The sequence below is a fragment of the Muntiacus reevesi genome, chromosome 20 (genome assembly GCF_963930625.1).
Source record: "Muntiacus reevesi chromosome 20, mMunRee1.1, whole genome shotgun sequence".
Taxonomy (NCBI): Eukaryota; Metazoa; Chordata; class Mammalia; order Artiodactyla; family Cervidae; genus Muntiacus; species Muntiacus reevesi.
The window spans coordinates 12,335,008-12,355,036 of NC_089268.1; the positions used below are offsets into that span (position 1 = coordinate 12,335,008).

The following is a 20,029-nucleotide window of genomic DNA, read 5'->3' on the forward strand; positions in this document are numbered from 1 at the left end:
AACACCACATTTCAAAAAGCATCAGTTCTTCAGTGCTCAGCCTACTTTATGGTCCAACTCTCACATCTGTACATGATTCCTGGAAAAACCGTAGCTTTGACTGTACGGACTGTTTGTTATATCTTTTCTTCCAGGCATGTATTTATTTCCAGGCAGGTATTTGTACAAAGAAACTCTGGAAGGGTATGTAACAAACTTATAACTAGAATTCAGGAAAGCAAATAAGAGCAAGTGTTTTCATTGTAAATTTACCTATATGGTTTTGATTTTTTAAACATATAAGTGAATAAATACATCCTCAAAAGAGTTAAAAAATAAAGAAGATATTTTAGGGAAGCCAAAACATAGGTGATGATAGGCATTGCCTCAGATGGACTTAAAAAGATGGGACCATTTCCCTTTGGAAGGACAAAGACAACACTATGTATGATCAAACTACAAAATTATGAACTTGTATGAGCAGAAACAAGGGGAATCCCTCCTTCACAAAAGAAATGTGCACAGGTGTTTCATGCTCAATAAAATAACCATATTTATTTCATTTTTAATTATTAACTTTCTAAAATAACACTTTTCCTACAAAGAACTCAAAACAGAACTTAGAATTTATAACAACAAACTTTCTTAACACTCGTCATGCTTCTCAGAGGGTGGAGGGAGGGAATATGAGGTAGACAGAAAGGTAAAAAGAGGACGGGCGCTACAGATCTGGACACAGGCAACGAGAATGAAGGCCACTGGAGGGCCTGCTACCCAGGGCGGGCGCCCAGGAGAACGCACCCATTTCTGTGACCTCTGGTTTGGGAATGAGGTTCAGTGGCACTCATGGGAGGCTCCCTTACAAGGTTTCCTTATAAGGAGCACTGGGGCTATCCACAGTGCTGGTGTTTCCTAAGCAGTAAGGCCTCCTGGGTTCCTAAGTTCCTTGGGCTCCACTGTGAGACCATCACAGATGTCTCATCGCTGGTTGGCCAATAAACAGACAAATGGCCAGTGGGTCCACAGTTCTTCAACAAACCAGACAAAAGCAACAATGATGGGTGAAAGAGATAGGAGGAGGAGAAGGGTCTTCTTTGCATCTGCCCCAGTGAGATTCATGTTTCCCCAGAGGGTAGAAGGAAAGCAGAGCCTGCTGTTTACGTCCCTTCTACATCAAATGGTTGTTCCAGAGAAAGCGCAGCAGCATGTGAACTGCTCCAAAGAAAACGAAGACATAGTGAGCCAGGATATCTCTGCCTTCTTGCTGAAAGTTCTGTTTAAAAAGAGAGCAAGAAAGGGAGGGTGAGTTTTTTTAAAAGGCAATAAAATAATCCAAAGTTAGAAATTCAGTATTAATATTAATTCAGTCAGTGCCACAAACTTGCTTCTCGGGCTGCTTTGTGAAGTGTCTGAGTGGAAGAATATCTTGGTTTGTTCATGATGTCCATACCATCCACAGAACCTGGGGAAGTTTTCCTCTGGACATCTTTTCCCATTTTCACCATCAGCAAATTGGGCACTCTTTTCCAGGTTGATTAACCTCTTCCTCTGGCTTCCCAGAGCACTTTCTTAGTCCTCCCAAAGAACCAAGGGAGTTTGCTATGGGGCTGGACGAATGGACTTTAGATGGTGAAGAGGGGGTGAATGTGAGCATGGTTGTAAGCAAAGACCTCAGCAGGTTCCTGATGCATGCTCAGTCGCTTCAGTTGTGTCTGACTCTTGCAGCCCCATGGACTGTAGCCCACCAGCTCCTCTGTCCATGGGATTTTCCTGACAAGAATACTGGAGTGGGTTGCCATATCCCCTCCTCCAGGGGATCTTCCTGACCTAGGGATCAAACCTGTATCTCCTGCATTTCCTACATTGCAGGAAGATTCTTTACCACTGAGCCACCGGGGAAGCTCATAAGTAAGTACCACTGTAACTGGAAACCATGAAAGGACTTGTTTTTCCCTTTTATAATTGATATCAATTTAAAAAACTGAGGAACTTTGACAGTGGTCCAGTGGTTCATGATTAAGACTCTGTGCTTCCACTGCAGGGGGCACAGGTTCAATCCCTACTCAGGGAACTAAGATCCCACATGCCACAGCCAAAAAATTAAAATTAAAAATATTTTAATTAAAAAAAGAAAAATTGAATTTCCTTTCAGCAAAGCAGACAAGAAAATGTATAGAGCACTGAGTCAGATGCTCATATATTTAAATTCCAGTTTTGCCACTTAGTTGCTGAGTAACCTTGGATAGGTTGTCTAATCTTGCTGAACCTCAAATGCTCTGATATACCAATTCCACTAATTCATAGGGTTATTTGGAAAATTAAATGAAACAAATAAGAGTATCCCAGAGTACCTGAAAGAAAAGGTTTAGTAAATGTTCATTTCCCACCTGTCCTTCTAACAAACTTAAGAAATTTCTTATACATTACTGTCAAGGTCCCAGAGAAAACAGATGACACTCTCAAATTAGGATAATACAAGGTCGGATGAAGACACTTTACAAAAGTGGGAGGAGGCGTAAGGGTGGCCTAACAACAGAGTTATTGCCACTCCTAGGCCTATAGGGTCAGGGAGAGGGCAGTTTCTAGGACCCAGGATAGAGTCCTGTGGAGAAAAATTTCAAAGGCGCATTTAAGATCCTAAAAGCATAGAAAAACTTTTAAAACATACTTTATAGCTAGGAAAATTACATGCCCCAGATTTAAAAAAAAAAAAAAAAACAGGTCTTTGAACCAAAACCCCTCAAAACTAGATGGCAAAATAGGTTGAGAATCAAGGCCTATTTGAAAACAACAAACACTTGCTTAAGTGAAAAGAATAAGAAGTCAAGCTATGTGATAGCTTGAGGACAATCAATTAAGCAGACAAAAATACACCTTGGTGTGCTCCTTGCCAGGGAGTTCCAAGAGCAAGAATCAAAGTTTCTTTAAATACATCAAAAGCAGGAAGACATCTGGAGAATCAATGAGACCACTTGATTAAACAAAGTATAAAATGTGAATAAATGATTGTATATGAAAGAAATATACCATGCCAGATTCAAAATTTTGTTAAAGTTACTTGAGTTAAGCCTGGAAGCAGCAGAGTAAAGCCTTTTAGCATTTTAGAGTCAAACTAAGGAGGAATTTTTAAAATTATTTTTTAAATATTCTGTGGTCTATTTGAAGTGCCCTACATGACAATTTTGCAATACAAGAAAGATTACTTTAAAGGTCTAGGTCAAAGCCAGCTTTGTAAAACGTTGCAAGAAAAGCTAGGGCAGGTATAAGTATAGACATAGATCAATGGAATAGAATTGAGAGTCCAGAAATAAAGCCCCAGTTTATAGTCAGTTGATTTTCGACAAGGGTGCCAAGGCAATTCAGTAGGAAGAGTACTCTTTTCAACAGATGTGCTGTGACAACTTAATACCCATATGCAAAAGAATGAAGATGAACTTATCAGTTCAGTTCAGTCACTCAGTTGTGTCTGACTCTTTTCGACCCCATGAACCATAGCATGGCAGGCCTCCCTGTCCATCACTCATGACCATGGCTGGAAGTCGAGGTCTAACATTCATGGTTAACATTCAAAGCTGAGGTCTTTGCTTTCGACCATGGTTGGAGTTATAAAATGAACTTATAACTCATACCATATATAAAAATTAGCTCCGAATTGAAGAGCTAAAATTCTAAAGCTCTTGAAAAAAAACATAGGCATAAATCTTCATGATGATTTCTTAGGTATGACCCAAAAGCACTAGCAACAAAAGAAAAACAGGTGAGTTGAAATTCATCAAAGTTAAAACTTTTGCACTTCAAAGAACACTGTCAAGATGAAAGACAACCTTCAGAACGGGAGAAAATATTTGCAAATGACATATCTGATAAGGGACTTATATTCAGCACATACAAAGAACCGTGCCGCCGTGCTGTGCCGAGTTGCTTCAGTCATGGGCGCCTCTGTGACACTATGGGCCATAGGCCTCCAGGCGCCTCTGTCCACGGGATTCTCTAGGCAAGAATACTGGAGTGGGTTGCCATGCCCTCCTCCAGGGGATCTTCCCAACCCAGGGATCAAACCCACATCTCTGACGTCTCCTGCATTGGCAAGCGGGTTCTTTACCACTAGCACCATTTGGCAGGCCCATATAAAGAGCTCCTACAGCTCAATAATTAAAATACAACCCAATTTTAAAATGGGCAAAAAATCTGAATAGACATTTCTCCAGAGATTTATATAAATAACCAATAAGCACGTGAAAAGATGCACAACATTAACTATCAGGGAAGTGCAAATTAAACTTACAATATGATTCTACTTCATACCCCCTAGGCTGGCTATAATCAAAAAGACAGTTAACTAATTTTGACAAGAATGTGGAAAAAGAGGATCCCCCATACCTTGCTGGTGGGCCACAATATAAAATAGTACAGCCACTTTGGAAAACAGTCTGGAAGTTTCTCAAAAAGATAAAGTTGTCATATGACTCAGCAATTCCACTCCTATGTATGTACTCAAAAAAACTGAAAACACTCATCTACACAAAAACTTCCATGCACATGTCCATAGCATCATTATTTATAATAGTCAAAAAGTGGGAACAACCCAAATGTTCATCAACTGATGAATAAAGTGATATATATACATACAATGGAATATTATTCATCAGTAAAAGAAATGAAGCATTGATTCATGCTACAACATGGATGAACCTTGAAAAAAACATTGTGTTAAGTGAGAAGGGGACGACAGAGAATGAGATGGTTGGATGGCATCACCGACTCGATGGACATGAGTTTGAGTAAACTCTGGGAGTTGGTGATGGACAGGAAAGCCTGGTATGCTGCAGCCCATGGGGTCACAAAGAGTCGGACATAACTGAGCAACTGAACTGAACTGAAGTGGAAGAAGTCAGACATAAAGACCACATATTAATCCCCTTATATGAAATTTCAGAATAGGCAAATCCGTAGAGAGAGAACATAGATTGGTGGGGCTGGAAGGAAAAATGGGAGGAGATGAGAAGGGACTACTGTTGGGTTTGGAGTGTCTTACTGGGGTGATGAAACCGTTCTAAAATTGATTATAATGATGGCTGTACAACTCTATGAGTAAACATAAAGCCACTTATACTGTTTAAATGGATGAATTGTATGACATGTGGATTTTCTTAATAAGGTTATTTTTTAAAAAGGAAGAAAAGTGTTAATTTATTAAGCTGCAGAGGTAAATTTAAGACATAAGTAAATTACAGCTTACAAGGTAAGGGGAAAAAAATCATTACCAAAAAAAAAAAAAAAAAAGAGGTAAGGGAAAGGAAGAAAAGGAAAATGGAAGAGGAGGTGACATGGAGGAGTGACTTCCTGATTAGGCTGAGATAAATGTAGAAAATAGGTGCTTGTGATTTTTCCTACTCTGCTTTCTCCAGAGGAAAAATTAGAAGGAACCAGGAGTATTCAGAGTGCTAGCTGATAAAGAAGCAGAAAAGTTGAACTAAGGACTTGCCTGTAATTCTTAAAGCACAGTCATCAGTGAAAACTGCAGAAGAAACTGAAGCATTGGAGGAAGGTGGAGAGTACCATGAGTGCTCTGTAATAAGTGATACACGGCCAAGAAGTGTTCAAACTCAAATAAGGCCAAAAACAAATTAAGTTGTTGGCTTTGATAACATGTACTGATCATTTTCCATGGAATTATCCCACTCAATGTTCAGAACAGTCTACTGGCTTCATTCTAAATATAAATCAGAACATGGCACTCTTCTACTCTCCCTCCCCAGAAGCTTCTCTTATAAACACTTAGGGTAAAACCCAAACACCTTTTACCACCACTCCTAAGACAGAGGCCAGCCACTGGACCTCAACACCCACCCCGCTCAGCCATTCTGGCCTCCTTGCTGTTCCTTATGCCTGTTTCTATGCCAAGGGCTTGGCACTCCCAGTTCCCTCTGTCTGGAACACTTTCTCCCCAGGTATTCCCCTGGCTCACTTCCAGTCTCTGCTCAAATATCACCTCCTCAGAGAAGCCTTTCCTGACGGCCCGTTCAGAGTCATCTCCATCACTCAGTATCCCCAGCAGTCTAGTCATCCACTTCACTGTTCGTCCCTCTCCTATGTTATGAGTCCTTTGAGAGTAGGCTCATCTTCCGTCCTGCTCTCTGCCTGGAACTGAGTCTGGCATATAGGAAACACTCAGAAAGTATTTGTTTGAGTGAACTTGGTCTGTCAATACCTGGGACTGAGTCTGGTGCATAGTAGGTACTCAATAAATATTTGCATAAAATCAGTCTATCAATATTTTATGTGATTATTTCCTTCTTACTTTTAGGAATGGTCTTGTTGGAACCTTCTGTTCTTGTTTTGTCTCCGGGAATGTTTTACTTGAGGGAATGGCTGAGTACTGCCACATTTGAACCAGAGCAGAGAAGGAGGCCTGGCACTCCCTGAGGTCAGCATAATGGCAGCAGCAGGGATGAACAAGAAATCGCCACAGGTACTTGTCCTGTGATGAATTTAAGGGCGAGAAGTTGGGCTGCAAGGGTCAGCCACCTGTCCTAGCACAGAGCCCCACATGGTTATTCTCTTTCTGCTGCCAGTTACAGGTTGTTCTGGAGGAAAACTAAGTTGGCCATGAATTTCGTCGCGCCTAAAATTTGGGCTTCCCTGGTGACTCAGCTGGTAAAGAATCTTCCTGCAATGCGGGAGACCAGGATTTGATGCCTGGGTCAGGAAGATCCCTTCGAGAAGGGAACAGCTAGCCACTCCAGCATTCTACCTGGAGAATCCCATGGACAGAGGAACCTGGTGGGCTATACAGTCCATGGGGTCACAAAGAGTCGGACATGACTGAGCGGCTAACACTTTCACAGGATTTAAAACAGTAATCTTTATGTTTTCCCTTATTACTTATAATAATTAGGAGAAACAAAGAAATCAGGGAGAGCTGGGCTTAGAGCATAACCTGGGTTGGTTCAAGGAGGATAACCACAATCTAAGTCAAAGGTTCTCCTCCATGATGGAGCATTGCATTCACCTGGACTCATCTCTCAAGGTGGGGTCCAGCATCTGTAGTTCTTAAAACTCCACAGATGATTCTCACATGCATCCTAGTATGAGACTGTGAGGCAAAGTTTCTCCCATTTACAACCCAGAACCCCAAGGGTGTGTGCAAAATGGTAAATTCTGATGCCAGAGCTGTGGGCTGGGGTTCAAGATTTTGCACATCTGGTCAGCTGCCAAATAATGCTGATGCTGCTGGTCTGCAGACCAGTTTTTGCAAGGCAAATGTGAAATCAAATACTGGCGTTGGCTCAGTTTCTCAATTTTCAGATTTAATGCTTGGTAATCTGGACATTATTAATCCATCTATTCTGCTAATTCCTGGGCATTCCAGCTATTTGGCAGCCATTGTTCTGTTTGCTCTTTCCTGCTAGGCCCTTGCTGGAGAAATTTAAGTCTCACCTCTCGCACCATTCTCTGCTCAATGCTGTCCCCAATGTTTCTCAGCTGCACGGCCAACTTGTGAATTATTTCCTCCTGGTGATGGCTCTGGCCAATACTATCCTCCTTGGGCTGAGAAGGTGGATTGTGATCTACATTGATAGAAAAGGGTTCAAAGAGATAACTGCATTAACTATCACTCACCACTAGTCACTTAAAACTGTCTTAGACAACGAGAGGAATGAAATACCATTATCATAGTGATTATTGAAAGCAAAGCCTTGCACTGGAATAAATAGCTTTGTCCAGTAGAAATATAATTCAAGCTATATATAAATTTTACTTTTTCTAGTGGTAAAATCAGGTAAAAAATAATTTTAATAATGTATTTTACTTAAGACAGTATATCCAAATTATTATGCCATATAATCAATATAAAATTATTAGTGATATGTTTTGCACTTTTTTATTTAAGCTTTCAAAATCCAGTATTTATTTTATACTTACAACACATCTCAATCCAGATATTAACTAATTTCATTGGAAATCCTTGTATTTTATTTCATGAAGTGTTGATTTGTATTTAGATTTCATGAAGTTTACAATTAAAAAGTAAATTCATATATCCAAGTTGTTCCACACATCCCTAAAACTTTTCCAACAACTAAATCAAGTATCAGGTTTTTTTAACTTAATTAAAATTAAGTAAAACTTAAAATCAGTTCCTCAATTGCACTGACCACATTTCAAGTGCTCTATTATATTCCAATACTGAATTTTTAATACCCAAAAGGAAAAATTATCTCACTTTATGCCAAAAATTGTGTGGACATATATATATCCACACAGAATTCTGAAAATAAAACTGTCATCTAAATGACCTTGTGGGGAATTTGGAAAAATCTCATCATTAATCTTTTCAAAAGAATAATTCCTTCATAAAGCAAATAACAAGCCTCAATGTATTGGGACTTTAAAAAATGTTGTATCAACAAACAAAAGGTTCTTTCAGTTACACTTAAGAAAACTTTTAAGCAAATATGACTTTAAGGTTTTGTAAGTGCTTTTCCACTGCCAGCTATAATGTGAATATTTTATTCTCTCCGATGATGGTCATCTTTTTATAATCTTGATTTTATTCAATAAAAAATAGAGATCTAGGGCTTTCTGTTTAAGACTGAGCACAAGCATTGACCTTTCTGTTTCTCCTAGTCCCTGCCAAGACCCCCACCAAAATGAAAGTATAAAAAAGAGTAAAACTGCAACAGTGCAAAGAATGGGAAGCAGAGTCAACAGCAGATGAGAGATCTATACGTGTTTCTAGAAGGCAGAAAGAAGAGAAGACAAGATACAGACAAGTGAGCCAGAAAGAGAAAGTGCCAAGAACCCATGATAGGAAGCCCCTTAACTCACCAGGACCCGGAAGCTGGGAAAGGGAAACATGTCATTGACTAGAATTCTGATGAGGATCTACGGTACCACTTGGTACCCTTGACAGCCCCAGGCCACTGGACCCATCAGATTTCAGGTAAAAAATCCAGACCACGCTTCTCTAACAGGAGAACAAATCTTGTGGAGAGAGCTAAAACTTCTTTATGAATGTTGGTGCCTCAGGTCAAAGGTCTCCTTGTTCTGGCATTTGAGGGATCTGGGGCCAGAAAGTCAGCTTCCCTAACTCATCACCCTAAAACTCCCCCAGTTCAGACCCCCTAGATGAGTCCCCATTCAGTGAGGAGCCCTGGGAAGCAGTGAGGCATAATGGTAAGATTCTGAAGTCAAATCATTTGGGTTCACATGTAAAATCTATAGATAAAACTATGTAACCTGGGAAAGTTATTTAATCTCTATGCCTTCGTTTCTTCAACTGTAAAATGGGAATCGTAATATATTATCAATTCTAAGATTTTATAATGCCTCTAAAAGAGAATGTGTTTTATAGTCTATGACAGAGCCTGGTGGGCTGCCATCTATAAGGTCTCACAGAGTCGGACACGACTGAAGCGACTTAGCAGCAGCAGCATGTCATATTCCAACAGCATTGTTTATTTTCTTAGTAGGAAGCAAAATTATAGTACATTTTACAATTGATGGAATATTAAACTTAGTGAGCGGAGAAGGAAATGGCAACCCACTCCAGCATTCTTGCCTGGGGAATTCCACGGACAGAGGAGCCTGGTGGGATACGGTCCATGGGGTCACAGAGTCCGACACGACTGAGCACACAGCACAAACTTAATGAGATACCATAGTAACTACCTTGTAGAGGGGTTGTTGAAATGATTAAGTGAGTTAATACATTTAACCTGTGCAGGACCACACCTGGAACATGGATAAATGCTATATGAGTGAGTGAGTGAAAGTCGCTCAGTCGTGTCCGACACAGACCCCATGGACTGTGGCCCACCGGGCTCCTCTGTCCATGGAATTCTCCAGGCCAGAATACTGGAGTGGGTAGCCTTTCCCTTCTCCAGGGGGGATCTTCCCAACCCAGAGACTGAACCCAAGTCTCCTGCATTGCAGGTGGATTCTTTACCAGCTGAGCCACCAGGGAAGCCCAAATACTATATAAGTGTTAGCTACTGCCACCAACTGGGAAAACAGTCCTCACATAATAACAGAAAAAACCCACACGAGTTAACTGATCGTATTTTTTTTTTTAATAATAGATAACCAGGCAACTGAGAAGAACCATAGTATGAAAGAGAAATACCAGATAAACAAACAAAATAGTGATCCTGAAGAAAACAGATGTAATTCAGGAGACAGAAGAGAATGTTTACAAGTTCTAATGTATATGTTTAGAGTGATTTAAGAAAATATTACATTTAGCGACTTCCCTGGCGATCCAGTGGTTAGGACTTCACCTTCCCCAGGGGTTGTGGGTTTGATCCCTGCTCAGGGAGCTAGGATCCCACAGGCCTGTGGCCAAAAAACCAAAACATAAAAACAGAAGCAATATTGTAACAAATTCAATAAAGACTTTAAAAAAATGGTCTACATCAAAAAAATGTCTTTATTAAAAAAGACAATATTACATTTAGGAAACAAAAGAAAATGCTATGAAAAAAGACTAAACCTACAACAAAATCTTTCAGTTTTTAAAAATATGATTGCTAAAATTAAAAATACAATTGATTGTCTGAGAAAAGAAAATCACTCAGAAAAAAAAATCAGAATTTTTAAATAGGCGAGATAAGATAGGTGATATACAGAACCAATCTGGAAAGACCAGGACGTGATTAGTAATAGTCACAGAAAGAAATAGAGGAGGAAAATTGTTAAATAGCATAACACAGCTTCCCAGCACAAACTCCAGATTAGAACATCTCACCAAGAAAAAAGAAAGCCCCACCAAATTCTCAGGACAACAAAAGGGGAAATAAAATCCTCATCTCTGGACCATACTGACATTTCAAAAGATGTCATTTTGGCTAAATATGCTAAAGATCTACAAAGAGAAACATGGGTTAGTTTGATGACTGACTTCCCATCAGTAATGGATTCTAGAATATGGTAGAACAATTAATACCTTCAAGAATTTTTTTTTTTTTTTTTGGTCATGCCATGTGCTTTCCAAGATCTTAGTTCCCCGACCAGAGAGGTTGAACCCTGGCCCTTGGCAGTGAAAGCATCAAGTCCTAACCACAACTACCAGGGAATTCCCACCCTCGAGGATTTTATAAAAAATTCTTTTCAACCTAGAAGTCTCTGCCTACCTAATTCTTGATAATTTGTGAAGGGTGAATAAAGACATTTGCAGACGTGCAAGGACTCAGGAAGTTGTTCTCCCATAAACAATTTCTTAGGAAGCCTCTTGAGGAGGTTTTCCAGTGAAACAGAGTATGACTAAACCAAGGGGGAAAAAAACAAAATCAGCAAAAGGTGAATCCGACGCTGGGAAGGGAAGTCCCAGGATGACAGGCCTGATAGTGATGAGACTGGAACAAGAGAACAGCTCTAGAAGGGAAGTCCCCGAGGAAAGGGAGATTTGATCAAAGACATAGCATGACTGAAAATTTGTGAAACTTGAAGATATCGTTAACTACAGCTCTAAAAGGGAAGTCTCCGAGGAAAGGGAGATTTGATTGAAGACATAGCATGATTGAAAATTTGGGAAACTTGAAGATATCATAACTACAAATCATGTGAGCAGTGGAGGAGAGGCAGTGAGAAAGTCCAGAAAACAAAGGTAATACAGAAAGTTTATGGTGCAAATGAGAAGCGAGTTAAGATGTGGCTTGTTTAAACGGGGCTTCCCTGATAGCTCAGTTGGTAAAGAATCTGCCTGCAATGCAGAAGACTCCAGTTCAATTCAAGAATCGGGACGATCCGCTGGAGAAGGAATAGAGTTGCAAAGAGTCGGACTCACTGAGCGACTTTCACTTCCATGACTCAGTACTTGTAGATCTGGATTATGTAAACAATCCATCATTTAATGTACAGCACACTGTCTCAAAAATGTACATAACTGTGCTTTGACCTTTAATGGACAGAACAGAGTTTTCTGAGAGGCTATTCCAGGGTTATAATTTGGCTCGAAAAAAATTTTCCATTTTTTCTTAGACCAACTGATCAACTTTTTTTTGTTGGCATTCAACCTGATTTAAGCAGTCACAGCTTTAATCCCCTATTTCATTACTTGGAGATGATTATTCTCAGGGAAAATCACTTCAGTACCTACAGACTTTATTGGTGGTAGTGACCACTCCTGAACCCTAGAGCCTTAAGAGAATGTGAAGAGTATTTGCATAACCTTTTACCTTTGTAACGTAACAAGTGGAGAGAAGAAAGGGCAACTGAGTGGAGAGACCTTCCAAATGAGTATCATCAACCTCAGAATGGATTTAGGACCAGCCCTACCTGTGCCAATCAAAAGCATGATGATTTGCAACTATCACTTTAACTGACTGTCACCTGGGAAGTACAAAATCTAGCATCTGCAGTATGAAGACAGAATACAAGTTGGGTAAGTTTCAGTAATGGACGCTGGGAGAAATGGAACTATGAGAATGTTAACAAGCCTTGGGTATTCCAGCTGGGTAGACAAAGGGGCAGAGAAGGAAGGACCTAGAGATAAGACACAACAGAAGATTGTGCTCAAAGCAAGAAGTGTGTTTTGTATTCTGGAACTCAGCATAACAACTGTTTGTATTTCGTGCATGTCTGAACAATTACTGGTGAAACACTTGTGGTGTGGCAAATGCGTGTATGCTCAGTCATGTCCAACTCTTTTTGACCCCATGGACTGTAACCTGCCAGGCTCCTCTGTCCACGGGATTTTCCAGGTGTGGATACTGGAGTGGGTTGCCATTTCCTCCTCCAGGGAATCTTCCCGACCCAGGGATCAAACCCACGCCTCTTGAGTCTCCTGCATTGGCAGGTGTGTTCTTTACCACTAGTGCCATCTGGGAAGCCCAAAATAACAGAGATGATACTGCATATTAGATGTGTGTAGCAGCATACTTATCTATTGGATACACATTGTCTGTCAGTAATTATGAGTTACCGTTACTCCCTAAGAACTTGGAATTAAAAGAAAAAAGTGTTTTTTGAGAACTTAGAGGCAAGATCAGTGTGTCTTTAGTGGAAATGGGTGAGATGAGCAGTCATGGGAAGGGGAGAGGCTACTAGCTCTCACTTGCACAAGCCATTCCCTCTGCCTGCAACTTGCACCATCCTTAACCCCCTCAGGTCTCAGTCCAGGGTTACAGCTCCAGGGAAGCCTTCTCTAACCTCCCTCCTAGGTCAAAGCCCCCTTATAGCATCTGGACCTCTTAGCACCCTATCACATTACATTTAACATTGGTATATGTGATTGACTGCTGTCTGCCTTCTTTACCTGACCATCTGTGCCAGGAAGGAAGGGGCTGTTACAGTTTTTGTTCACCATTGTCACCCGAGTATGTAATGCAGTGCCTAAAATATAGTTGGCCCTAGTATTTTTTTTTTTTAATGAATAAAAAAAGTCAAAAAACAAACAAACAAAAAAAGTCAATGTGTCCATCTAGAGGAGGAAAGAGAGAGATGGTGAGCCTTGGGAGCACCAAAAAAAAAAAAAAAAAAAAAAGCAAAAAGCATCCAAGAGACTTTCTTGGTGGTACAGCGGTTAAGAATCTGTCTGCCAGTGCAGGGGTCAAGGGTTGATCCCTGGTCTGGGAACTAAGATCCCACATGGCATGGTGCAACTAAGCCCATGCACCACAACTACGGAGCCCTTGTGCCCTGGAGCCCATGCTTGGCAACAGGAAGCAGCCCCTGCGACCGGAAGCCCATGCACCACAACTAGAGAGATAATTACACACACACACACACACACACACACACACACACACATAAAATGAACATCTAAGTGTTGCCAGGGCCAGGGGACCCTGGAAGGGGTCCCCCTTCCTGCAACACAAGCACTCTCAAAAGCAGAAAGAAGCTGAAAACTGGACCCTCTTCTGACTTCTACAATTAATATATCCCATTTACACTACTTATATATCTATGAGTGTCTCTGTGTTAGTTGCTCAGTTGTGTCCGACTCTTTGTGACCCCATGGATTTAGATCACCAGGCTCTTCTGTCCATGGTATTCTCCAGGCAAGAATACTGAAGTGGGTTGCCATTCCCTTCTCGGGAGAATCTTCCTGACCCAGGGGTTGAACCTGGGTCTCTTTCATTGCTGACAGATTCTTTTTCAGCCACACCCCACACCTTGTGAGATCTATGTTCTCTGATCAGGGATTGAACCCGGGCTTCTTGCAATGGGAAGTGCAGAGTCCTGTTGGACTTCCAGGAAATTTTTCTGTGTGTGTGTATATAATTCTGCCCTTTCCTATCAATAGAGAAGGAAATGGCAACCCACTCCAGTATTCTTGCCTAGAAAATCCCATGAACAGAGGAGCCTGGCGAGCTGTAGTCCATGGGTCACAAAGAGTTGGACATGACTGAACACACACACTTTTCCTATCAATACTTATTACATTTTTAGAGGTGGGCAGGGCCTCTTTCCACTTTTAATCATTTTTGTTTTCCCAAGAGTGTCTAGTTTATCTTAAACAACATATCAGGACGGTTGCTCCGGACTTCTCCAAATCCTACCCACCTCCTCAACTTTTCTAAATGTCTTTTAGTTCTACATGGGCTTCCCAGGTGGTGCTAGTGATAAAGAATCCTCCTGACAATGCAGGAGACCCAAGAGATGCAGGTTCAATCCCTGGGCTGGGAAGATCCCCTAGAGGAGGAAATAGCAACCTATTCCAGTATTATTGCCTGGAAAAATCCCATGGACAGAGGAGCATGGTGGGCTATAGTCAGGGTCACAAAGAGTTGAACACGACTGAGCGTAGGTGTATGCGTGTGCACACACACACACGTTCTCCATACAAATACTATGGGTTCTTCCCCCCCAGCACCAAACAGATATGTTCATATGGCTAGTGTTCAGTTCAGTTTCTCAGTCGTGTCCAACTCTTTGTGACCCCATGGACTGTGGCATGGCCAGACTTCCCTGTCCATCACCAACTCCCAGAGCTTGCTCAAACTCATGTCCATTGAGTTGGTGATGCCATCCAACCATTGCATCCTCTGTCGTCCCCTTCTCCTCCTGCCTTCAATCTTTCCCAGCATCAGGGTCTTTTCCAATGAATCAGTTCTTCACATCAGGTGGCCAAAGTATTGGAGTTTCAGCATCAGTCTTTCCAATGAATATTCAGGACTGATTTCCTTTAGGATTGACTGGTTTGATCTCCTTGCAATCCAAGGGACTCTCAAGAGTCTTCTCCAACACCAACAGTTCAAAAGCATCTAATCTTCAGTGCTCAGCTTTCTTTATAGTCCAACTCTCACATCCATACATGACTACTGGAAAACGGTAGCTTTTGACTAGACAGACCTTTGTCAGCAAAATAATGTTTCTGCTTTTTGATATGCTATCTAGGTTGGTCATAGCTTTTCTTCCAAGGAGCAAGCATCTTTTACTTTCATGGCTGCAGTCACCATCTGCAGTGATTTTGGAGCCCAAGAAAATTGTCTGTCATTGTTCCCATTGTTTCCCTATCTATTTGCCATGAAGTAATGGGGCCAGATGCCATGATCTCAGTTTTTTGAATGTTGAGTTTTAAGACAGCTTTTTCACCCTCCTCTTTGACTTTCATCAAGAGGCTCTCTAGTTCTTCATAATGGCTAGTTTAGATGCCCCCAAAGTAACAGAGATAAGTTTGGGCTTCAACCAGTCACTTTCCAGCCAACAATGGCTTGTGATTTTCATTTTCAGTCTGTGTTACAGCCTGGGACAAAAGCACTAAGAGGAGAAAGGGATCTTCTCAATCAGCTTCTTCATTAAGAGTTCGCTGTATCTAACTTGGGCTTCCCTGGTGGCTCAGAGGTTAAAGTGCCTGCCCGCATTGCGGGAGACCTGGGTTCAATCCCTGGGTCGGGAAGATTCCGTGGAGAAGAAAATGGCAATCCACTCCAGTATTCTTGCCTGGAGAATCCCATGGACAGAGGAGCCTGGTGGGCTACAGTCCATGGGGTCGCAAAGAGTCGGACACGTATCTAACCTATCTAATCTACCTCTGAAATCCGTCCATCCTTCCAATCAGGATCCCAGCAGGAGAGCTTCCCAGGGTTCTCCACGCGACCTCCCACATCTGGATGACCTGCGCGCTCAGCTGTTCTCCCCAGACGCGCTGCCCGTACCGGGTCGGCGGCCGGAAAAACCCTTAGGGCGGGGCTGGCAGTGGAGGTCACGTGAGCGGCTGTGACCAATGGGAAGTGCACACGGCGCGCTGTGCCCAGCGGCGGTCTCTGGCGCCTTGTTCGCTACCTGCTTCAAACCCGATTGAGAGGGAGGGAGGCCAGGTATCCGGAGTACACTACCCCTCCGGTGACCCTGGCTTTAGCGTTCTCAACGTCATAATAACTCAGTGTCCCTCACACTGCCCCCTTCAGTCTGCTCAGCCCCATTCCTTCAGCGATAAAAGGAGAGAAACGCGCTGTTTCTTGCTCAGCCTGTGAGGGAAGGAAATGGGAGTGGGGGTGGGGTGCGGGTTGTGGCCGCTACCGCCTCTGACTGAGCGGTAACCGGCGGCCGTTGCAAGCCCTGTTGGCGCACCAGACAAAAATGCCAGACACAAGTAAGATTTTACATACGTAATAAAACGAGAACTCTATGGAAGAAAAAATAGGCTGTTGGCTGTCACTAACTCAAACGTAGTAGCATTAGTAATTCTTCACCCTGCTTCTGCTTTTTTTGAGGTGAAACTAATTAGGAAAACTTTTGGGGTAAATGTGGCAACCGCCCACAGTGCACCTCAGTTTCATAAGGATCGGTGAGGATTAAGTGATATAGTGAGTGTGAAAACTTTGGAAAAGGTTTGCAGTAAAATACAAGTTCTAGAATAGTGCACAACTTTGTGAATATACTAAAAGCTACTGAATTGTGACTCAGAGAGTAAAGCGTCTGCCAACAATGCAGGAGACCCGGGTTTGATCCCTGGGTCGGGAAGATTGCCTGGAGAAGGAAATGGCAACCCACTCCAGTACTCTTGCCTGAAAAATCCCACGGACGGAGAATTCTGGTAGGCTACAGTCCATGGGGTCGCAAAGAGTCGGACACGACTGAGCGACTTCACTTTCTTTCTTTCACTGTATTGTGTGCTTTAAAAGTTTGAACTTTATGGTACGAGTTACATCTCAACTTAGAAAAACGAAATATATGTTCTATAAGGTAATCATAGGTGACACAGTCTCAGGTTTGGAGATATCATTGTTGACACCTGTCTAGATGAAAATTCAAAATTTTGGTCCATTTTAGAAAATGGATACCATATTTGATGTGGTGGCCAGAGTCTCATCAGGATGCTTGAAATTTCCACTTTCTTAGTGGCATGTAATTCTTTTAAAGTGGAAAATAGTTTGAGATTAAATCCTTTCAGGTGTCTAGCGTGTTTTTAATCTAAAAGTCTAAAACCACATGCATTTAACTCTAACATTTTTTAATGCTTTTCAAAACACAGCACTTTAATTTTCCAACATTTTGGGACATTTAGGAATCATACATTTTTGAAAAACAAAATTTCAAGTTTCTCTTTCCCTCATGTTCTTTCCTATATTGACAATATCAAGAAGGAACCTACACTGAATTTTCCTTACTTTAACAATGCAGACATTTTCAGGTCAAATTTAAACGTATATTTTTATTAAAAGATGAATTTGATCTGTTTTAGTGAATTTGGGGTCATCTTAATTAGTTGTCACATCAGTGATTCAGGGCTAATAGAAAGTAGGAGATTTATACCATGAAGCAAAGTCAGTTTTAGATTTTTACTATGTAAGAACTTCGATGAATAGATTTACACTACTTCTTAATGTTTAAATACTACAGTGCCCAATTTTATATCTTCAATACCAGGAAAAATACAAGCTAAATAGAATATTTAACTTAGTTTAATACAAATAATATCTTACCTGGGTTCCTTGACATGGCTGAAACTGGCTGGGAGCTGACAAGTTGGGTCATGTAAGCATTCTGAAAACTGTATTTCACCCACAGTGATTTGCAACAATTTGTTACTTTGGGAGAGGGATTCAGAAGTTCTTTAGGTTCATAAACAATGGCATCATGTTTTTTCTTCTTCATGTTTTTTTCCTGTTAAAAATATTTTCAGAGGATTTCTCCCATTTCTCAGTATATATTTGGTATGATAAATGAATACTGATATTTTAACACAAACAACCTTTATTCCATATATAAAAAGGTTTTGCATTTGGGTGGAAGATGGAACAGGGTGATCTGTAAGTTCTTTTTCAACTGAAGTAAACATCTATGTTGTTTGGTCTTTAGATCTGATACATCACCCTGTATCCTCATCTCCCAACTGTTTCTTTTCATCTTAATAGTTACATTCCATCCAGGGAACAGTCTTAAATTAGTACACAGAGAAGAGAGACAAATTATTAATAGTATAGCCAAAAGAAAAATAGATTTAAAAAACCTAGACAGGTGGGGAAGACTGGAGATGGAATATTATTCTTCATCCTACTTCGGGTGTGTGTGTGTGTGTGTGTGGTGTGTGTGTGTGTGTGTGTGTGTGTGGTGTGTGTGTGTGTGTGTGTGTGTGTGTGTGTGTGTGTGTGTGTGTTTCCTCCCCAGAAAGGCTCTTGTATTCCGGGGTGTGTGTGTGTGTGTGTGTTTCCTCTCTTGTATTCCCGCTTTAATACTCCATATACACATAGTCCATCTCTGCAGATGCCAATGAAGGCTATTCTGTGCACACTCCTCCCTTTTCTTCTAATATTAAAGCACCAATCGGAGAAGGCAATGGCACCCCACTCCAGTACTCTTGCCTGGAGAATCCCAGGGATGGGGGAGCCTGGTGGGCTGCCGTCTATAGGGTTGCACAGAGTCGGACACGACTGATGCGACTTAGCAGCAGCAGCAGCAGCAGTAGCAGCAGTAAAGCACCAATCCAGTAAGTTGAAGAATTGATGATTTTCATTGTCTATCAGTGTTCTTACTTATCTTATTTTAAAGGTTGGCCACAGAGTTTGACTTGCTATTTTACCTTCTAAATCTAAGCAGTTAACAGAAAATAAAAGAATGACTGAGAGGTCAAACCATAAAAAACAACTAAAGGTAGCAGAGGAGGCCTTCTGAAGCATTGGGTCAGTACTGTCCGATAAAAATATGTGAAACACATATGTAACATTAAGTGAAAGGGAATAGGTAAAATGAATTTTATTTTATTTTATTTTATTTTTTAGGTGTATCTATTTTTTTTAATTGAAAACCAAGTGAAATTAGCTGATTTGCTTTAAGGAATATGCTATTTTAATTACTGTACATTTAGCTATTATCAATATTTGCTATGCCTATAATTTATTAATTAGTAAAACACATTTAAAAATCAGTAAAATCCATTTCCTAATATTAGTTTAAAATGGGATAACTATGTCTTACTGGAAATTTTTTTTAATGAGTTTATTTTTTTTCCCAATTATTTTTATTAGTTGGAGGCTAATTACTTTACAATATTGTAGTGGTTTTTGCCATACATTGACATGAATCAGCCATGGATTTACATGTGTTCCCCATCCTGAATAAAATGAATTTTAATATGTTTTATTTAACCAAATGTATCCCTAAGTAAATTTCAGTGTTATCATTTCCATAGGTAGTCAATATAAAACTTATTAATGAAATATTTTATATTCTCATTAGTGTAAGTCTTCAAAACCTGCTATATATTTTACAGTGCATCTCAGTTCAAATTAGTCACACAGTGACTACTGTATTGGATAATAAATATGATAAAGCTGTATTGCAGCTTTAGAGGAAGAAGCAAGAACTGAAAAGAAATGGCTTTGAGAGAACGACAGTAAGCAGCAATCTCAGCTAGAAAAACTAAGTTGGGGGATATCATCAGGTAAAATTCTCATTTTTTTAAATTAGAGGATAATTGCTTTACAATGTTGTGTTTGTTTCTGCCATATGACAATGCCATCAGGTAAAATTCTGATCTCATTATTATTCAAATGTGTGAGATTTTCCAGTGTAGGATGCTATCACAGATTTTGATTATTGTAATTTGGGCCATATTTGGGGTGTGGGAGCTGTGGGATGAAGTGTAGTGTGTGCCTGGTCA

At 40.7% G+C, this 20,029-nt stretch overlaps 1 protein-coding gene across 1 annotated transcript; it reads right to left on the bottom strand.

The window, feature by feature from the left end:
- Positions 1-607: 607 nt before the first annotated feature.
- PXT1 (peroxisomal testis enriched protein 1) lies at positions 608-18,024 on the bottom strand. Its single transcript, XM_065913297.1, has 3 exons — positions 17,853-18,024; positions 7,420-7,550; positions 608-1,252 (listed from the first exon to the last, which is right to left on the bottom strand). Exons 1-3 carry the CDS (start codon positions 18,022-18,024, stop codon positions 1,148-1,150), a joined length of 408 nt encoding a protein of 135 aa, XP_065769369.1. The 3' UTR covers positions 608-1,147.
- Between the last annotated feature and the right edge of the window lie 2,005 nt (positions 18,025-20,029).